Below are 21,175 nucleotides of genomic sequence, written 5' to 3' on the forward strand. Positions count from 1 at the left end.
CTTTGTGGGAACTGCTTTTGCCAACAAAATTGTGCATCTGTACATAATTGCACTTATAAATCTTTAATTTTATTGCCTCTAAATTTTGTAATCAAGTTACTCCTCCCTCCAAGTCCTTGCTCTGTGGACAGGGAAGAATGAAGCCTACAAATAGTGGGGCGTGAACCAGCTGTGGTTTATTAGAGAGAACAAAGCAAAGCTCTCACTAGCCAAGGAGAGTTCCTAGGGAGGACACCACAGAGGTGCCTCAATCTAGAGATACATCAGCAGCTTTTGGCAGGTGTGTAAAAGTGGAGATATGCAGTCATCCCTGTTGCAAGGTTTCTGTTGTCAGGAAAGCAGATTTTATTAGTCCTCTGTCCTTTGTACTCAAATTAGACTTTTGTCCCCGTGCTCCAGTTTTCCAAGGCTTAGTCCATTTTACTCAGGCCTCTGCCCTTTGTCCTTGAGCTCTAATTTCCTGAGGTTTATTCTAGTTTACTCTGGCTTTTATCCTTATCTGCCTATCATCTCTCTATCTCCTGAGAATTTTTGCTGCCAAGAAAAACTGTGCATTTATACATAACTGTATTTGTAACTCTCTAATGTTATTAACTAAATTTTGATAATTTCAAAGATTTTCTCTATATCAAGACCAAAAAGGGACTCTACTCATGCTTTATTCTAATACTTACATGACTTCCTTCTTTGACTTTTAGATTTCTGACGCAGTTTATTTTTATGCGTAACATGAGTTAGGCTTAGAATTTATTTTTCCCTAATACCTGAGCAGGTGATTAGCTCCTGTGTTCTATGTCCCAGCACATTTATTTATTTAGATACCAGGATCGAACTCACAACCTTGTGTTTGCCAGGTAGGCGCTTGCCAGTGAGCTGTATCCCTGACCCCCAGTATATTTATTATAAAAGTCCATCATTGCCCAAAATGATTGGAGATGCCATCTTTAGCATACATGGATTTCTATAAGTACTTGAGTCTGCTTTTCATCTATTCTAGTCCACTTGTCTGTCTACCACATGTTTAATTTTACAGGCTTTATAACATTTTAATTTGGCAAAGCTAATCGTCTTTATTTTTACTTGTTTGTTGTGGTGTTTTCCTGGACTTGCATATTTATTTTCTAATTGAACTTTAGTGAACTCTTGATGAACTCCGAAGAACTTTGGTTTGTATTTTACTGAGATAATGTTAATTGGATGCTAATAGAGGGAGGTTAATATCTTTATGGTACGGGGTCACCTTACCCGAGAATACACTGCTTAAAAACACTTTTATTATAGAAAAAGCAAAGATTATTATAATGTTAACTCATGAAACACACATTTAACATGTCTAGTATTATGCTGTAACTGGAAATTGGTGGTGAGCAATATAACGTTAGATTTTTATATAACATAGATAAGTAAAAGTACATTTGTGTGTCTTCATTAAAGTTTAAATACACCATCAGAGTGACTAGGTCTTTTGGTCTGTTTTGGATGTTAATTTGATGAAGGTTTGCTAAGCTTCTATTTAATGCTTACACGTTCCTGAACTACCTTTTTGGCGCTGACAAAGCTTGTTTTGAAAAGGACAGAGTTGGCCTCTTTGATTTTCTCGAGCTCCAGCAGAACCACTAGCATCACAGGGACCAAGGGCACTGTAAAAGTATCATGATTACCAATTTAACCAAGCCAACAAAATGCCCTGGGTGAAGTGAGCTATCTGCCTTGCCTGCGTCTCCACTCCACTAGCTGAACTTCGATGGAGAAATAGCAGAAAACTCTGGTGCCACACACTCTTAGGCTCAGCCTCAAATACACCCTCAATCTCTCTAGCCAAGCTATTACGTTTCTCTGATCAGCTTTTAGTCTCTTTTCCTCAAAGACTACTTGAGACTCTTCACTCTCTTCAAACTTCCCTTATCATTGCTCTGGCTCTGATCAGATGTTCCCTCCTCTTACTACTGAGAGAAAGCAGGGCTCAGTGTGGGAATCCCTTCGCGTCCCCCAGTTAACTGTATGCAAGCACCCAAATTTCCACTGTGATCTTCCTGTTCTAGTCTGCTGTAGTGAGGGTCATATTTTTATTCTTTTCGTCTAAGACCAAGTCCTCTACTTGCTATTGGACCTTCTTATTTTTTTCTCCCTTTTTCTCTTATTTCAAGCCTTTGCTATGAAGAATCTATTCATTTTTGGCTGTCTTTGGTTTCTTTCTCTACCCTTTCATTTTGCAAAACTTGTAAACCTCCTAGACCTTAGCATTCAAAGCAAAACATCTTTTTTTTTTTCTACTTAGAGCTATCTTTTTTCTCTCTCCTTTACAGCCTAATTTCTCAAGACTTTGACTTTTTTAAAGACATAGAGACAAGTCCTGCGGATACAAGTGGGTAGACACTGAGAAGAAGGAGAGCTTGCACAAAATATGGGGAGACCTGCAGACCCCTAGTTGAACCTGGCTTTGTGGCCAGGTTTAATCCCAGGGCCAAATGACCACAGCAGATGCCTAAAATATGATTGCTTATGTTTTGGTGAACTGTGCAGTACAAATAGCACAGCTTTAGTGTAAATCTGAAATTGATTTATTTGCAGATTTGAAATAATAATATTAACCTTAAAGCACGGTTTTGAAACTAAAAAGTCAAATGTAAATAAAGCCATGTGTGGTGGCAGGTGTTGAATGCTACCTATCATTATTTTTGTGATTGTAATTATGCTGTCAAGTGGGCAGGCCTACTCCACCAAACATGAAAACCTGTGTATTCAAAAGGCAAATAAATATGAAGTAATACAATTATCTTTCATCTCTGTTTGACTAGTGTTTCAACCATGGTGTTTATTCATTCATTTCTTCATTCATTTATAAAGAAACTTTTGTATGCCCTCTGGGAGGCTGAGTCAGGAGGACACAAGGTCAAGCCCAGTATGATCACTAAATCACTTAAGTCACTTAGTGACTTAGTTAAAGCCTGTCTCAAAATTAAAACAAAAAAAATTTAAGGGGATGGGGACACAACTCAGTGAGAAAGCCCTGAGTGTAATCCTCAACAGTACAAAATAAAAAAAAACACACACACATGACTATGTATGAGAAACTTTGCTGTGCGTTAGGGATACAAGAAGAAAACAGGCTTTGCTGTCAGTGACCTCACAGTCTCAGGATAGTCCAGGCAGAAACAGCTCATTAGAATGCAGTGCAGTTAAGTTCTGTGATTGACAGCAGAGGATACCCGGGGAGTTCAAAACAGGAAGCACACAGCTTGGTGAGAGACCCATCAAAGAAGTCTTTATTGTTGGGATGAAAATGGAGCTGATTCTTAAAAAGAATAGATGTTAGCAGCAGCAGAAAGGCACATATATGAAAGCTTTGAAGTTCCTCTTCTTACATAGTTTAATTCAAAGGCACTGACTTTTTACGCTTTGTTTAGTTCAAAAAATTATAGCCTTGAAAAGTGACTGTATTTGAAACTCCTTGACCTATTTGAATGATATGTAAGGGACGAGGTATTATATGATAATATGATAATACACGGTATTATATGATATAATACAAAGGTGCGGCAAAGCTTTCTTCAGTGGGGGTGGAACATAGCAGCAGTTGCTATAGGCGGAGTGACACATACTCTGGGGACTGGCAGCATAGGCAGAGGGCTGCTACCAATGAGGAAGCTGTCTAGGTGGTGTCACCGTGGCCCAGGATTTTGATCCTCAGCTCTGATGATGCAGGAAGTTGACTGTCAGCTAATAAGTATTACTAAGCTGTTAGGGACTTGTTTGGTTTAAAAATAAGGACATAACCATGTAAAAAGCTTCCATGTATGCCCTTGTAAAATTCATGTGAACTGAAATTCTCATGTTGTCATGACTGATATACGGTAGTTGGTGCTATTGGCTGAATAGTGCCTGAAGATCTGAAATTAGAACCAAGGAATTAACAGGTGTGAGTAACTCTCTGGCTCAAAGAGAAACTGGGCAACTCTTGTGAGTATCTGAAATCTCTATGTGATTGGAGAGGTTTCAAAATTCTTATTGTCATACTTACTGAAACGTGAGATTTGAAATCAAGGGTAGGTGTTAGGCTGAGAGGCATCTTATGAGAAAACTTTTTTGGAACAGACATCACGTTAATCATCTGGGGAAAGAAATTAATGTAACCGTCAAGACAGACCGAGCAGGTAGACAGCTCTGAAACTTTGCAAATCAAATTGTATCAATATATATGGAAAATATTGTGCATATTATTAATTTTTATAAAATTATTGCATGTATATACATAAGGAAATGTACGGAAGCATATATAAAATATAGGTAGTGGTTTTTTTCCTAAGGAGCATAAATTCCTTATTTACTTTATTTTTGCAGCGCAGGAGTTTGAACTCAGAGCCTTGTGCATGCTAAGCAAGTGCTCTACCACTAAGCCATGCCCAGCCCTCCTTTTAAATTTTCTTTTTATCTGTGATGTCAGAATTTGTATAATAAAGATGTGCCACTTATGTAGCAATAAAGATGTGCTATTTATGTAATAAAGAAATATAAAGGTAGAGAATATTAACATAACAGGAAAAAAAGGATGTTTTCTACATTCACTAGAATAACTTGATAATAAAGTTTACATGAGTTTGGCATAAGCAAGTTCAGACTGTGGAACATAGCTGACAGGGGACTGTTTAAAGCATTATAGGAAGCCCTGCGGTGCTGTATAAAAAAGAACTTATTTGTAGTTGAGACTAAAAATAAGAGGCTATTTTTTATATTGTTCATGCAAGGTTTCCATCTTTTTGCAGTGCTCCTCAATTTTTAAACACTATGTCTTCTTTAGATGTGTTCAGCATTCCTTTTGTTATGTTTATCATTTTTTCTTTTACCTGGGAGATTATTTCTGATCTGAGTCACTTACAGCTTCATAGAGTTGGTTCTTTATTTCAGTTGCTATCATCAGAAGTTTTAGGGGTATGGCTTACACTCTCTTCTATGTCCATGTCTTCTAGGTTTGTTTGGGATGGGCTGGAGGATTGAGATTGCATTTTGTTCTTTTGCCTTGTCATTTTCCTGTATTCCCGGGTCCCTAGTGGCACTCAGTGGCTCCCCAGATGGAGGAGTGTGTGCACTGGGTGGACCTTCAGCCCTTCACAGGTGGGTCATTGAAGCTCCTTGGCTGCTTGAGGTCACTGGGCAGGGCCTTACCATGTTCTGAGTGGAGTACTAAGTCTGAATGGTATGTGGAGTATGTTGGGCAGGCCTCCAGCTCATGCCATGTGGCATGCTAAAGCTCCCTGGCTTCTTGGAATCTCTGGGTGGGGCCCTACCAGGTTCTGAGCAAAAACCCGCAGCTGCATAGCTAGGTAGAGTTTGTCATAGCGGGCTTCAGTTCACACCTAATGGCTCCCAGCTACCTGGAGGTCACTGGGCAGAGCCCAGCCAGGAGCCCAAGAGGCTATTGTTTAATAAAAGAGTTTTAAATGCCCCTTCTGCATTAAATGCCACAGCCTGTACTAGAACTATTTATCTCACATAAAGAATTCACACTGGAAACTTTTAGGAAACTTGAATATGTTCTAAACTGGTGAGAGTGAACCTTTTAGAGATTTTGATGACAACAAACAGCTGGCTGCAGCCCATGGGCTATGGGTTTGCGATCACTGTCCTTGGATATCCATAAATACAGTCTCTTCAACTTACATAGGATCACCCACATGTGGAACACAGTGTAATTAAATCAGCATCAATCAAAAAGTAACTAAATCTTCCCTCAAACGTGTTAAAGTAAAATAGCCACATGTTGAAATAACTCACAGATGATAACTAGTTAAAACTCAGTGATCTGAAGATATTACTTCTCACAACTGGTGAAGTGGAGCAAATCACTGTTCTTGTTTTTTCTCTGGGGGTCATTGTAGGGTCTTTCAAGTGTGACAGGCACTTTATAAAGGCCATACTTATGCATGAAATGGGGCCCAATATTTATGACTTTGTTAAATTAAAAAATGAATTTGCAACAACTGATAGTTATTGATATTAGTTTCAGATTTTGGTCAGAAATTATATTTGGCTGATTTTTTTTTTTAATCGGTACCGGGGATTGAGCTCACGACTGCCTGCTTGCAAGGCAGGTGCTTATGCCGCGGAGCTAAAATCCCCAGCCCCAGAAATTGTATGATAATTGTGCAATTTATAGTTTTATTAGTGGTCAGAGTGGGAGAAGTGAATCACCTTCAAGGATTTTCTTCTAAGGAATTTAAAAGTTGACAGAGTTTAAGTGTTTTTGGTCCTTACAAACTTGTGCTGCATTTTAATCACTAAGGTAACAGTACTGGGAGGGGTCCACCCTCACGAATGGGTTGATTCTACTGTAAAGGGGTTTGTCTGCACTATGAGGGGGTTTCTTCTACTCTCTGTCAGGTGAGGAGCAGCTTTCTCCACTCCAGAGGGTGTAGCACTCAGGGCACCATCTGGGTTGCAGAGACTCTGTTTTCAGGCCAAAAAGTCTGCCTTGATCTTGGTTTACTCAGTCTCTAGAGCTGTGTAAAATAAATGTTTATAAATTATTCAACCTCTTTTAAGCATGGTGGCACATGCCTGTAATCCCAGCATTCAGGAGGCTGAGGCAGGAGGATTGCTGTGAGTTTGAGGCATAGTGAACGTAAGATCAGCATAAATTATGTAGCAAGACCTCGTCTTGGAAAAAAAAAAAAAAGAACAACTCCAAAAACATCACTCGGCCTTAGGTAATGGGGTAAGACATACCTATGTAAAACCATTCTTCCCTTTATGTCAGGGCAAAATCTTAGAGTTTTATTTGATTTTTCCCACTTCCTTATACACACTTATAATCGATTACTAAATTCTGTCTCTGTGCTATTTAGATTTTCAGGTCCTCACTGCTGCCATAGTTGGTACCTTTCTCCTCATGCCTCCACACCCGCAGTCTCCTAGTCGATACCTAAAATGAGAAGAGGTTTTTCACCTCTGATTATCTTATTTGATCGTTTATGCTTTCATCAGATTTACTTTCTTTTTTTTTTTTTTTTTAATTTTTTTTTTGTCTTTTTCATTTTTATCGGTATCCGGGATCGAACTCACGACTGCCTGCTTGCAAGGCGGGTACTTATGCCGCTGAGCTAAATCCCCAGCCCCAGATTTACTTTCTGAAACACAGGCTCCAACGTGCAATTCTCCTTCTTTACGACATTTTACGACTTTACAAGGCCAAGTTCGGGAACCAGGAATCAAGGCCTTCCACAATTCCACTGCAGGTTTCCTTATGTTCTAATGCCATTCTCCACCTCTATTCACTGCTCCTCAGCTTCAGACCTGCTCCTTCTGGGTCCTCCTCCTCTCTGTGAACGGTAGCACCTCTCACCCAGTTGCTGGAGCTAAGCACTTAGTGCTGGCCTTAACATCTTTCATCTCCAAGTCCAACGAGTGATTCCTACCAGTAAGTTCACCTGGAGGTCAGAGGAGGCAGACATCAGTACCGATTTGGAGAGGTTCATGGAAGAAGTAGAGTCTGCTAAGTACAAAAGAGAGGTCACTCATGTTCAGTTAGGAGAGAAGAAGGAAGGAAGGCACAGGAACACACACAAACTAGCTCAGACCAAAAGGGCATATGCTGGAGGACCCACCTTGGTCCCCAGCTTGCCCGGTATGCCCCAGTTCATCACCAGACTGTGCACGCACCAGCTCCTCGCTAATGCTTTATGATAGCAGTAGGTTCCAAACAACGTCCCCATGAGATTTAGACATGGACGCAGGTAAATATTCAACTGCAGATTAGAACCTCTGCAGGTTTGATGGCCTGGGCACTGTGGCCTTCTCATTGTGCACTCTTGTGGGCCCTGGTGAGCTGAAGATGACATCTTACCAGTTATAAAGCTGTTATAATAGGGTTCAGACTTCAGTAAGTATTGGCTTAGAGATGGCATTACTCTGCTTCCTCAGTTACTCTCCGTGCCTCTCCTCTTATTCAAGTCTGTTGAGAGAAAATACTTTCACATTATATTGCTGCTGCCTTCCCAAGATGACTGTAGTTCTGACATTTCTTTGCTAGAGTAGAAAAAGTAGCAGTAACAGCAGCAGCAGCAGCAGCAGCAACAAAACTTCAAACAAACAAGTAAGTTAGTTTACAACTGAAGAGGTTTTGCTACAGGAAGATACCAGTGTTGCTCACGGACCTCAAGGGCAGGAAGCAGAGGTAATGAGAAGCTGGTATACGTAGGCACTAAAGAGGAACCCTGATTTTCAGGGTAGTGTAGTCTTTTCTTCTTGCTTTGTTCAGGTATTTGTTTTATGCTTCTTGGGTTCTGTTGGTTGATTTCTTTCCCTTCCTTTCCATTTGCATATGGAAAAAGTTCACTTCCAGCTTTAGGTGTACATGACTTACATCTTCACCACTCGACTCTTTCTAATTAACCTGGAACTCAATGCCTCTTTTCCTAGAACATAGAACTGCTAGACTAGATGGCTTGCCTTATTCCAACCAGTTGTAGCAAAGGGGACAAGTTTAAAGCCATACTAAGGGCTCTCTTGATCCTTTTGGCAGTTAAGTGACATAAAACTTGGGGGAAAGTTCTGAGAATTAGAGAACATGAGGCAGATAATAAAAATTGATACTCTTTTAAATCACTTTCTGATTTATCTCCTTGAAAGCAATAATACAATTTTTCGGACTCCTTTGCAGCTAGGATTCTGTACATTAAGGAGCCCCAAATTATAGGAGCAAGAACCCTAGTATCAACTTCACATTCTAGGGATATTGTCTCATGAGAATCTAATGTAATAAAAATAAAAATAAAGTACACAATAAATGTAATATGCTAGCATCATCCTGAAACCATTCTCCATCCTCTTGTTCATGGATAAACTCTTTTTCCACAAAATTGGTTCCTGGTGTCAAAAGATTGGGCACTGACACTGTATATGATCTATCTTCTGCCAGGCAAATTTTCTTGGCAACTTTGGAGCTTTGTGAAGTGACCATTTTGGGGGGTGTGGGGGTTTTGGCATGCATATGGCCAAGGCATCTGGTTTTTCCAGGGCAATCGTGGTACAGTTTCTTGCATACCACCCTTACTGGCATAGGTGCTTAGCAGTGGTGTTTTGCGGGAACTGTTTATTGTCATAACTAGATATCGTTTCTGGATTGTGCTGGCTTTGTGAGATGGAACATTTGGAAACTTTTACAGAAGTTTGTCATTGTTTCAACATCATTGGGCGTGGTTTTATGGTTTACAAAAGTATTATATAGAGATAAATTTGAAATAAAGGAAGAGGAAGAGGAGGAGAAAAAGAAGAAGGAAAGAAAACTCCTCATCACGAGTGGGGAGGGTGACTCTGTCCTATTACTCTGCTCTTGTTCCAGACCCAGGTAGTCTAGTGTCTTTGTAGAAGCTACAGAATACTCTTGTGCAACTCCCACTCTTACAGAACATCTGTGCTTTTATGTGCTGCAAAACACAATTTGGGCACAAAACACGCAGAACTGAAAGTGAAACTTTTTTTTTTGTAACAATGTGAATTGTAAGCCTTACCTCTGTCCAAATACTAGAACGCATATGAGGCAGGATGTGTCATTAATTTCTTTGCCATGAACTCTATCTGCCCTGGGTTAAAACATCAAATGATCTGATATTGGAATAATCTACATGGTGCCAAACTGCAATTATTTAAATTATTTAACTGGGGCTGCAATGTACAGTGTTTGTTTATATATAAGCATGTGCAGAGTCTACTTTGGCACAGAAAAGAGATAATGGCTTATTTTTTTAGCAAACCAAAGATAATGTATTGAGAGAATCTAGAGGTTGTGACATGCCAAATAGTAACGAACACAACTACGACCAACTCGTGGCTTCTAAATATCGTTCTTCAAAAGAACCAGGACTTCTTAGAAAAATGATTTTTGATGGAGTTTTCTACAATTTGTCATTTTCATTGCTACAAAGTACTGCAAGAAATAATAGGACAAAACTGCTTTTTTTCAGTTTAAAATGTGATTCACGGTTCAAATCAGACCTGGTGTTTTTTAAGAGTATACAACCAAATGTATACAAACTGATTCTAATACTGCATGTCTTCCTCTTGCATGTATTTTTTGCTTCTGCAGAGGATTTATTCTGTAAGCCTTTCAGATAGAGTTCATGGGTGATTAACTTCCTGAGGAGCTCTTCTTCCATGAGAGAAGAGAATTCTTAGTTTATAAGCATAGAACTTCAGAATTACGAAGTTATTGATCAGTTCTGTTTCTATAGGCAGTTTTGTTAGTGAAACATCTAACATCAATCTAATTCTTATTCCTTTCACCATATGTCTCTATGTGTGGTCTGTTTTATTTTTAAATTCATCTTTAGGTGATGTACTTTTTTTTTTTTTCTTTTTGTCTTTTTCATTTTTATCGGTACCGGGGATCGAACTCATGACCGCCTGCTTGCAAGGCAGGTGCTTATGCCGCTGAGCTAAACCCCTAGCCCTGGTGATGTACTTTTTAAAATTCAAAACATTTCCCTCCATTATTTGTCTATTCCTTCTTTTTATAATCTATGCTTTTTCCTCCTAGAATTCCAGTTATTAAACACTTGATCTGCTTTATATACCTGAGAACTTTTACACACACACGCGCATACACACATACACAGAGTGATCTGTCACATTACGAAAAGGCTACATCGCAGAAATATCAGATGCTTCGAGGCAGACATTGATTACAGGTAGAAAAGAGCAGTGTAGGAATTGAATAATTGGCTTGGTCTCATTCTCAGGTGACTCCCATTATGTGTAATGCTTCTTCCACGCTGCTAAGTAGACAAGCAATTGTGACCTTCCAGTTCCAACCTCCAGAGCAATGATGCCAACTTTGCCATGCTTGGTGGGGGGAGGGGAATCGGTCAGTTTTTCAGCAAACATAAAATGGTGTTTGGTGAATTCCAGACAAATGGGCAGGAGAGGAGAAAACGTCCCCAAGTTCAGAAAACTTTTAACTTTTATTTTTAACTTACAGCATATATTCTACAAAATGTATGAGCTAAGTACACTTTCATAGACACAAAGTATTTAACATACAGTTGGGACAATTTAAAACATCCTCTAATGTTCACAGAATGAAAGGAGCAGTCAGTAAAACAAAAACGAATGAAATAAGAACAAAATTGCAAGTTCTAGATAGTATCTTCCTCCTCCTCTTTTCCAGGTGGAAGCTTCTTGAAATGATGGTTGGGGTAAGATTCCAGAAAAGAGTTATTTCACTGAAAAAACACATGTGATTCACAGAAGGAAGTCTGTGTTCAAGACAAGGTAGCCGAGGTTATTTTTCTGTGTCACTGAGGTCACGGGACGCTTGAGGTTACTACCTCAGTGCAGGGATTTAATGTGCAGAAGTCCTCCCATCTCTGGTAGGTCTAAAAATAAGTGCTGTCCTGGTCTGTTGTATTCAGCTGTAAGTATTCCAGCGTGCCTTTCTTATAGCTGGCAACCCGTGCTGGTTTACGGCTTTTTATGCCGGTAGCCTGTCTTTTCTGCAAGGAGTTGGTAATCATGTCTGAAAATTCCGCTTGCAAACGCTGTTGATTTTCCCTGGAAAGGAGGTGGGGGAAGAAAAATGGAATTTTTCAGCAATTCACACAGAATAGCTTTTAGCTCCAGAATCATCAGTTCAGTTCCCCAGGTACTCATTTGATGTATAATCTGTGTGAGGAAGTCCAAGGAACACAAAATGATCTTTCCTTTGACAGGCTCAAAGAACTGTGATCCCTGCAATGTGTGGTTGTAGACTAAGCAGGATATATCGCAGGCAGGATTTTAGACTTAAAGTACAACAGCTTAGTGATACAGTCTGGAGGATCTCCATCTACGCCATGGAAGAAGCAAAGAGAAGCCAGAGGATGCCTGGCCCCTGCCACACAACTCTGCACACTCACTGTTCTCACACATACATAGGAGTGAAAATATTTTGGGGCAAGAGCTCAGGATGGTGGAGAGTTTCAAGAGCCTCAACTGTCGCAGGGCATTCCTGGAAAGAGCCAGGTTTCCTTGCTCTAGGAAAGACCTAGATTCTCTTGCCATGTCTAACAGCTTGTCACCTCTCAGGTTTGATATCTAGCCCTCTACAAGATAGGGTTTCTCTGCTTTGGCAAAAACCACGGCAAGAGGCACAAGTCTGATTACCACATCTACCAACATGGAATTGGAGTTACGCGGAGAGAAGTGAAACCTGTTAATGAGACCTGAAGCTTCATCTTCCTCATCTTAGGGACAACACAGATTCCATGATAAGATCCAGAGCCATGGCCTTAAGGCAAGAGGGAGGTTCTGTTTTCATCAGGTGGCTCAACAGAAAAATATGGACTGCAGTGAAAATGCAGAGTTGCCTCCAGCATGCATCGTGTGAGCCCTACACTGCCTTCTGCTCCTCTGAGGAGGCCTGGAGACAACACTGATTTGGCTGTACTTCATGGTGGGAGCACTTAGTTCTTACAGCAAACACATGGCTGGTGCATTCTGGGAAAATGAGCAGAAGAGGTGGCTCGACTTATAACTTTTATCCTTGCCTAAAATATAGTGCATTTTCTGCAAAAAAAAAATTGAGTTTAGCATATTTATGGAGGTGAGGTATTTAAAGTATGACTGGACAACTGAAAAAGTTCTCGGACGTGTACAGAAAGGAAAAGAACCAGTAAACAAAACAAAATAAATGAAATTAAAATAACATCTTATTTTTGGTTCAAGATGGTATTTTCCTTCTTCCGTGTTCCAGGAGAAAGTTCCCTGGAATAGCTGCTGGCGAAAGACTCCAGAGTAAAAGGTGGGCACATTACTGGGAATACACTTGTGATCTATGGAGAAAGTCTCAATTCTAGATCAAGCAGCCAAAGCTCTGGAATTTTTCTGTGTCACTGAGGTCTCAGGGTACTGCAGCCTTTCAAGACACTCACTTGTAGCAGTAGGTAAAAGGAGGGTTCTAAACCTCTCAGGTGTGTAGTGCCTTGTCTCATATTCAACATGCCATCGCCACTTACGAGGCTCTTGGCAGAGTACACGGCGGAGGGTCCCGTAGCTTATCCACTAGCCCGCCAACTCCACTCTCCCTCCGGCCCCATCCAGATGCTTACACAGTCGGTGGGGTGGGCAGGTTGTACTCTTGGTCCTTCATTCCGGTCAGCCAGTAGGTGGTCTCTGTCCCTTTCCCCTGGAGACAAAAGACGTGGGTCACATGTATGATGTCCCTCTACCCAGCTGTTTCTACAGCAGCGTGTAACCAGAGATATTTCACCTCCACATTTCTCGTCAGTTCCCATATTTAAGCACAGCACGTATGCTTTTATGACTTGCATTATCGCTAGAAAAACTTTTTTAAAAATAAGCCTTTTGTTTACTGGGTAGGCTTTTATAAAAGTAGAGATTTCCTTTTCCCCAAAAGATGTTTCAAAATATAACCACAGCAATGTTTTAAGAAGTCTAACTTTAAAAGGAAGGATACTCATCTGTAATTCTGTAACTCCAAAAAGTCTTTACAGGGGCTGGAGATTTAGCTCAGCGGCATAAGCACCTGCCTTGCAAGCAGGCAGTCGTGAGTTCAATCCCCGGTACCGATAAAAAGGAAAAAGACAAAAAAAAAAGTCTTTACAGTTTCCATGGCCTACATTTTCTTTTAGCCCCCTTTGAAACAGAGTTTTGTCACAAAACTTTTGCCACAGTTGTGGTGCCTTAAGTGTATAGATTATAATATATAATGTAATATAAGGAATGTATTGTAATAAGCATTCCTTAAATAACCATAGTTTTAAGGCAGGAGATGACAGTATGAGAGATATCCTGGCCTCAGGCTCACAACACGTAGAATATCTTCTGGCTCCTGGAGATCCCAAAGGCATCCTGCTATCACTTTATTTCCTTAACATCTTGACATGAGCTTGAAAAATATGGTTCTACCCTCACTATATTTCCTTAATATTCTGAGGTGAATCAAACATACGCTTCCATCCTTATCAAACATCCTTGATCTCTGGCATGAGCCTGAGGGTCATGAGGTCTAATTTCATAGTGAGAGTAACCCCATGGTCATTATGATATCTTTTGAAGGCTTTCCTTTCCTTTGGGCTTTGGTAGCCATGCTGGTTCTATCTAGCCCTGTGCAAATTCACAAACTCCCCAATGTGAGGTAGAGATGCTTGATTAATTGGACACAATCCAGTTAGTTACCACCTGTTATGGTTTGTGTCTAGATATCACCCCAAAGCCTCATGAAGACATGGTGGGGCAGGATTTTTAGAAGTGACTGAATCTAAATTTGTGATTTATTTGTGGTCCAATGCTAGGGTTACGGGTGTGAGGGCTACGCTTTCCCAGGGGGTGGGTAGTCTGCATACAATGTAAGGGACAGAAAGAGGCTTGCTCTTCCTCTCCTTTGTTGCTTTTGCTGTCTTCTGCTGCCATGAACTGCTGCCCCTCTGGCATGTCCCACCTTGCCTTAGAGCTAGCCAGTGATGGACTGAACCTCTACAAACTGTGAGCTAAATAAACCTTCTCTCCCCTAACTTTGGCTGTTGGATATTTTGTCTTAGGAACAAGACAAGTAACTAAACACCACTCCTGGCCACTACCCCAAATATGAGAATAAAAATAAAAAGAAGCAAACCCTGAAACTCATCTCAGTTGCTCTGCTGACCTTGTTTTAAGGTTGCACCTTTACTACTGATAATTGCCACCTCTGAGCTCTGCCTGCTTGGAACTCTGCCTACTATACTTGAATCTCAAACCTAAAGTATTCAGGGCCACTCTGAGCCAAACTTGCTCTTGATTTTTCTGACAGACCCAATCCATTCTGTGGACTGTACTTTTGTAGCAGAAAATGCTGACCCACCCCACTCAAGATACTTTAGTTGCCCAGATACTGGTTCCTGTTCCAGTTCCGGTTGCTTCTGTCTCCTAGAAATGGCTGATTACTGTGATGCATATTGTCAGAACCAATCAAGGACAGCCAAGTACTCTGCCTCTGTACTTTCTGCTTGCTTATTTCGTAAAAGCCCTAGCCCACTGGAGATCAGGGCTTGATATTTTGGGAATGATTACATCAATGTAAAAAAAATGTCTCCAGATCTTGGGTGTCATCTCAGTGTTTCTGCTTGCTGTAGCACTTTGCTTTAATAAATCTCTGGCTTTTGTTTGTGTGTTCTGCTCAATGCTTTGCTCAATACAAAGGTCTTGGATATTGGGTGAGATCGAGATCAACTGTCTAATAACAGTCTGCCTCATTTTGAGGCTATGAAATGAACATAAAGGTACTGGAAGCTCTGTTTTTGCTAAAGTTTATATTGGAAAAGGAGATTTAAAAAATAGTGGTTTCCTGGCTGTGTTTGGCTTGCAATAGTCTAGAACGTAATTCTGTTTAGGGGGAAATTCTCTTGTGTAGAAAATATATTTCAGGAAGGCTTGAAAAGTGTAATGCTGGGACACTTACAGAAAAAGAAGCTTTCCCAACTTGCAACCAGAGTATAAAGGTCAGAGCATTATGGCTATTGGAAACAGAGAATCTTATATAGCTGGCTTCAGATCAACTGTGAAAAGACTATGATAGCTTTCTAAGATAGCCAACTGGAGGTGATTGGCAGCTTTAAAATGCTGTTGTGTTATATTTATATATGTATGTATTCATTTATTTATTTTTATTTAGGCATGGTCTTGTCATGTAGAGTAGGCTGGCCTTGAACTTATGGCAATCGTTCTGCCTCAGCCGCCGAGTTACTGGGATCACAGGCATGCACCACCATGTTCAGCTAGACAACTCTTTTTAATTACAAGAAATAGCACAGGGAACCTAAAACAGTGATTCTCATCTTTGATCTGATTACAAGCACTTAGAATACTTGCTAAAAATCGAGATTCCTAATCTGCATTCACATGGAGTCTCAGAAGAGCAGACACCTGCATTTTAACAAGCACACGATAAGGCCAAGTCACAAGTATGCCACCTATTTTGTACTTTGTACTTTGTAATTCACTAGACCAGAACTTCAGATTAATAAAAGCAATGGGCAGGAGAAGTTTCAGACAGCAGCATCTTGCAAGGAGAGGAGAGAAGTAAGGAAACTGTGGTTTTGACTTGAATAAGTCTTGAACCAGACTGAGATCTGGGTTTGGAAGGAACTGGAGACAAACGTGCAATCTCTGGGGAGGAAATGGTGGCAGCATTTTACAGTATAGTGCTCATAGTGAAAACATCTAAAGGGGTTTTTCTTTTTGCAGTAAAAGAAAGTTCCGGGTTCACATGCTTTGGTGGAGGTTTTTCCTACTAGAGTGGTGGGAAAAATGAAAAAAAAACTCTTCCACTTCGTGCTTCTCAAGTTTCCTGGTCAAGTCTCCCAGGAGAGGCGCAGGTGTGTCTTAGAGCTTTCTCTGTGCATTGCTTCTGTGAATTGCTTACCTTCAGATACGTTTCTCCTCTCATCTCGTACAGGAACTGGCACTGAACTCGCTTCAGGATGGCTATTGTGGAGCTGCTCATGTGGATCCTCAAGGCTGCAGATGCCAAACAGAGAAATGAAAACCTCATCTCTTGAGAGCTACAATATGCTATATTTGTTTCCCCTTGAGTCAATTCATCAGCAACATCTGAAGCAAGTACCCTAATCAAGTACCCTAATCAAGTATGGTTTTTTTTAGTGATGGACCTTTTAAACCTAACATCTGCAAGACCAGAAGTATTAGCTGGTCTGGCCTGTTATGGGAAGGAAGAGGTTCTAGTTCTGGCACTGTTTTTCAGGGTCTAGAGTGATGACTCGCCTCAGATTTTGTTCACTGATTCTTATTTCTGTTTTCAGAGGTAGCCTCTGGGCTTCAATATTGGATTGGGCTTGTAGTGTCAAGTCTGGGAGCTGGAACTGGCTCCAGGTTCCCACATAAAGTTCTTGTAAATAGCTCACATGTCAGGGCTAAGTCCCTGTAAATAGCTGGAACTTCACTCCAGGATCTTGATTTTTCTCAAGTTTTCCTCTTCTAGAATGCTGTAATCCTTCTAAAATATAAGTGGTGAGGGCATTCTCTTTCGTGGGTCTGTGCTGTCCTTTACCTTTCTCACCACGAAGCCCAAAAGCCATATAACAAATAATAACAGTAGTAACTGGGAGCAATGGCCACCCCAAAGTTTACATCTGCTTCGTGCCAGAAAATGGCTCAGTGCTCAACTTAGCACCCCGTTTCCTTCTAGGAACCCTCCCAGCAAAGTTGTTATCTCCTTTCTAATCTATACCTTCATCTTTTTGAGGTTTAAAAGATCAGGAAACTTTCCCCTCAATTTATGCAGACAGTGTGATTTTTAAAGCCTGTCTGACGCCAATCTTACCCTTTTCTTTGCACCATGATTTCCAGTACATACTAACATTAGATTGTGAGCTGAATACCAAAATATCATTCTGCCTCCTGTGTTTTTGTCCAATCTCACCTCCTCTTCCAATATTTTTCCCCAATTATATATTTCTATAACTATCAGTATCATCAATGCTTATCAAACATCTACCATAGGCAGCACACTATACCTCTACCTCACTAGACAAATGCATTCTATGCTTTTGTATATGTTCACTACCTAGAATTTTTTCTTTAATAAAATGAATTCCTAAGAAAAAGAAATGAAAGGGAAATAGTCACTGGGGCCAGGGCATATTGTCTATGTGTAGCCCACTAGAATTTTTTTTAAACTTACACATGCTAAATTTGAAGACTATTCCTGGTAAAGCATGCCTGAATTCACTGCAGATCAAACAAAAATATAGGTTTTACAACTGAACAAAAAAGGAAGAATAAAAATAGTTACCAGTAAATAACAACCACAAAAGCAAAGGAGTGAGGGCTAGATTGACGCAGGCTTATCCTCAGCTCATCTGAGGGATCTTCTACATCTCACGGGTATTACACCTCTCCTTAACTGCGCATTTAATTCTGTGGTTGGCCTCTGCTGAAAGACAGAACCATGGTCTCTAAGAACAATAATGATTCTTACGGAGGCCCGTGGATTCCATCCTAGAGGCCGTGTTGACAGTATCTCCAAACAGACAATAACGGGGCATCTTGATTCCCACAACTCCAGCAGCACAGGGACCTGCAATAAAGGGCGGAAAGCTAGGTACATAAACCTCGTCTCACGGTCACTATGATGTAAACTTCAAGTCATGGAGAAACGCTGGAGCACATGAAATGTGAGCCATGACATTTGCTTTAAATGGACGCAACCGATCAGAGAAGCATCATTCCTCAAAGTCTGCCTTCATAAAGCATTTTGCCCCAGTAAAGAAAAGCTACACTGGCATTGAACAAGAATCACCCAGATAACTAAAATGGACTATGCTGAATTGAAGGCTCTCAGGAAGGTTCAAAGTGATTTCACTGCTTGCTTATTATGTATGACAAATCATGTAACCCTGACTCTGGACTGCTGGAGTGCTCCACAGATTTGAAGATTCAATGGCCCAAGTTTGATTCACCTTTATTTTAAGGTGGTATTTGTGAGGTTTGTGTATGATGATGATGGGAGACCCACGAGATACGGACTTGCAATAATCTTCGTTAAGCACTTCGTGGGCCAGGTAAGTGATGCTGGTTGGAAGAAGCTTGTGGCGCATTCTAACAAGCACAACCAACGCTGAAACAAGATGATGCACTCTTGCATATTAGCCAGGAAGGAAGGGTGGCTCATTTGGGCACGTGAGTGGGATGACTGAATTCAAGGAGTTAAAGATTTCAGAAGTTGAAGGTTAGTTCACAAACTGCAAAACTGGACTTCCGGGAAGTGGTAATTATTAATTTTCTAGTTGGCTTCATTGTCTTTGATGTGCATGACTTACTTTATAGATTCATTTTACCACTACTTTGTTTATTAACATTAAAAATTAAAATATTAGGTCTTCCCCTGAGTTCTGAACTCTTCACTGTCAGGATACAAAACAGAAGCAGACAAACAAATGAACCCAAGGAAACCTAGAGAAACAAAGACACTGTACAGGCGGCCTCTTGCTCAGAGCTCTGAGCTCCCTCACCACGGCAGGTGTGTTAGCAGTGATGGGTCTGTGTATCAGTGACTCCTTCAGAATCAGAGTGGACAGGGTGGGAAGTGATGGTGCATAAAAATCCCCGCAGACACTATTTTTTGTACTCAGCCATCAATACCTTGAAATTGCATTTTTAAACAAGCCCTCCTCTCCAGTACATGTACCTCATAGCTACTTGCATGCCCGCCTGGTGTGCCCTGGCTCAGCTCCGACACTGAGCAGGTCACAGGGAAAGGAGACCATGCAGAGCCCCGGGGCTCCAAGTTCCCTGTCTTGGTTCAGTCAGTACTGCTGCTAACCCTTTCTCCAGGCCTGACAACTTGGGATAAATCAGAAAAAAGATAATGTGTTGCTCACTGGCAGATGCCAGGAAGTTACATGGTTATGGAAACACCTATGACATTTGGCAAGGGACATGACTGGGGAAGGCCACAATTAGGTTCCTGGCTTTCAAAGATATAAGCAGTAGTTTTTAACTTCTATTTACTATCACTTTGAGAACTTCATCAATTCATTACTCAATCAACAAACAGTTACTGTCAGGCTCTGGGCTGGAAACTATAGACATAGGCTGACTTTAGAAAATGTAATTGTCTAGTCTTCGCCACAAACCTGGAGGATCTTTTGGGTTTTCTGTACTTAGGGGTCTTAGAGCAATAAATTATAGAGAAAACTGACTCCTGACTTTTTTTTTTTTTTGCATGTTTTCTTTTTGGTACTGGGGATTGAACTCAGGGCCTTTACACAGAGTGACATCCGCAGCCTTCCTCCGTCCTTTTTCAGTTTTAATTTTGAGAGAGGCTCTCACTAAGTCTCTTAAGTTAGCAGGCTGGGCTTGAACTTACAAACTTCCTGGTTCAGTCTCCTAGAGTGCTGGGGTTACATGTGTTTTCCACTATGCCTGATTGAGAGATGTGATTTAACACAAGAAAAAACTGCCTAGCAATTATGATATTTTAATGGAGAGTTTTCAGGGGTCCTGGGGTTATTTTAGAAGTAAATTATTGTTACTTATCCTAGAATCTATAAAAAAATTGGCTTATGAAGAATCAGTGAAGATGTCTTTTGAATTCCTTTCCAACTACGGTTTCTACGACACCTGTGACTCATCAATCTCTAGGTTCAATGCTGTTAAACTAAATTCGGTGCGGCAGCCTCCTACCTTGAAACTCTATGTTAATGAACTGCAACCCAGCTTGGTACCGAAGCCAGCTGAAAGTCCAATTTAGGACAATACTACTGTAACAAATGGATGAATCTCAGGCAATCACAGAAGTTAAACTTCAGTCAGTTGCAAGCTACCAACTGCTAGTACCACACCCACATATGGCTAACAAGCACAGCAACCTATCTAGTGCCTTTTTTACTTCATTTTTGTTTTCCTTCTATAGACGCTGCCTGCCTACACTACCAACAGGAGCCCTCTGAGCCTCCTCTGGTTCTTAGCGCCATGGTTTGTGAGTTATTCCTTGCTCGGTTAAATTCTGTAAGTTTAATTTGTATAAAGTGATTCTTTAACTGTCTTTAAGTGTCTTTGGGGTGACCTCTTCTATACCACTGTAGGGCAGCAAGTATAAGTATTATAGCAATTTGCCTGGTTATTTTTCCCATGGGTAATCTAGCCCACTGTTCTATAATATTTTAATGAAAATTACACAAATGTTGGGAGAGAGAGGGAAGGACTTGGGGGACATGGTGGAATAGCAGCATGATGACTGTAATGGGGAGCAGTGGGCTTCTTGTTTTCATGTGTGGTTGGTGTTCATCCATCCAGAAGTGGAAAGCACAGTCAAAGGTGTGTTCCTAGTGTGCCTTAGGAACCATGTCTAACTGTGTCAGGATACGTAACGGTGCCCTGCATCAGGTGCACAGAATTAAAGAGTAAACCTCATGGGAAAGTCAACAACCTTGGAAGTCCCTCTATCTTTTCTGACTTAGTGGATGCAAGAGGCACACATGGTTCCATTTGATAAGATTCATCTCTCCATACCCGAGTGAACTCCAATGCGAATCCACACTGGGAGACCAGGAAGATGCTCCAATTCAAAGGTGCCTATGAAGCTGAGGATATCCAAAGCCATCTTGGAAATGTCTATCGCATGTCGATTGCCATTTCTCGTAGGCAAACCACTAGCTACCACGTAGGCGTCACCAATGGTTTCCAC

At 40.8% G+C, this 21,175-nt stretch overlaps 1 protein-coding gene across 1 annotated transcript in view; it reads right to left on the bottom strand.

The window, feature by feature from the left end:
* Positions 1 to 10,938: 10,938 nt before the first annotated feature.
* Positions 10,939 to 21,175, bottom strand: part of Gucy2c (guanylate cyclase 2C) — a 77,692-nt gene continuing 67,455 nt past the window's right edge. The window contains 5 exon segments of the mRNA NM_001172959.2: positions 10,939 to 11,544; positions 13,080 to 13,156; positions 16,391 to 16,485; positions 17,966 to 18,064; positions 21,001 to 21,175. Of these exon segments, the coding sequence (NP_001166430.1) occupies positions 11,370 to 11,544; positions 13,080 to 13,156; positions 16,391 to 16,485; positions 17,966 to 18,064; positions 21,001 to 21,175 (621 nt within the window). The 3' untranslated portion in view covers positions 10,939 to 11,369.

This window comes from Cavia porcellus, unplaced genomic scaffold (genome assembly GCF_034190915.1).
Source record: "Cavia porcellus strain 051 isolate PalLab524CR breed Dunkin Hartley unplaced genomic scaffold, mCavPor4.1 scaffold_27, whole genome shotgun sequence".
Lineage (NCBI taxonomy): Eukaryota > Metazoa > Chordata > Mammalia > Rodentia > Caviidae > Cavia > Cavia porcellus.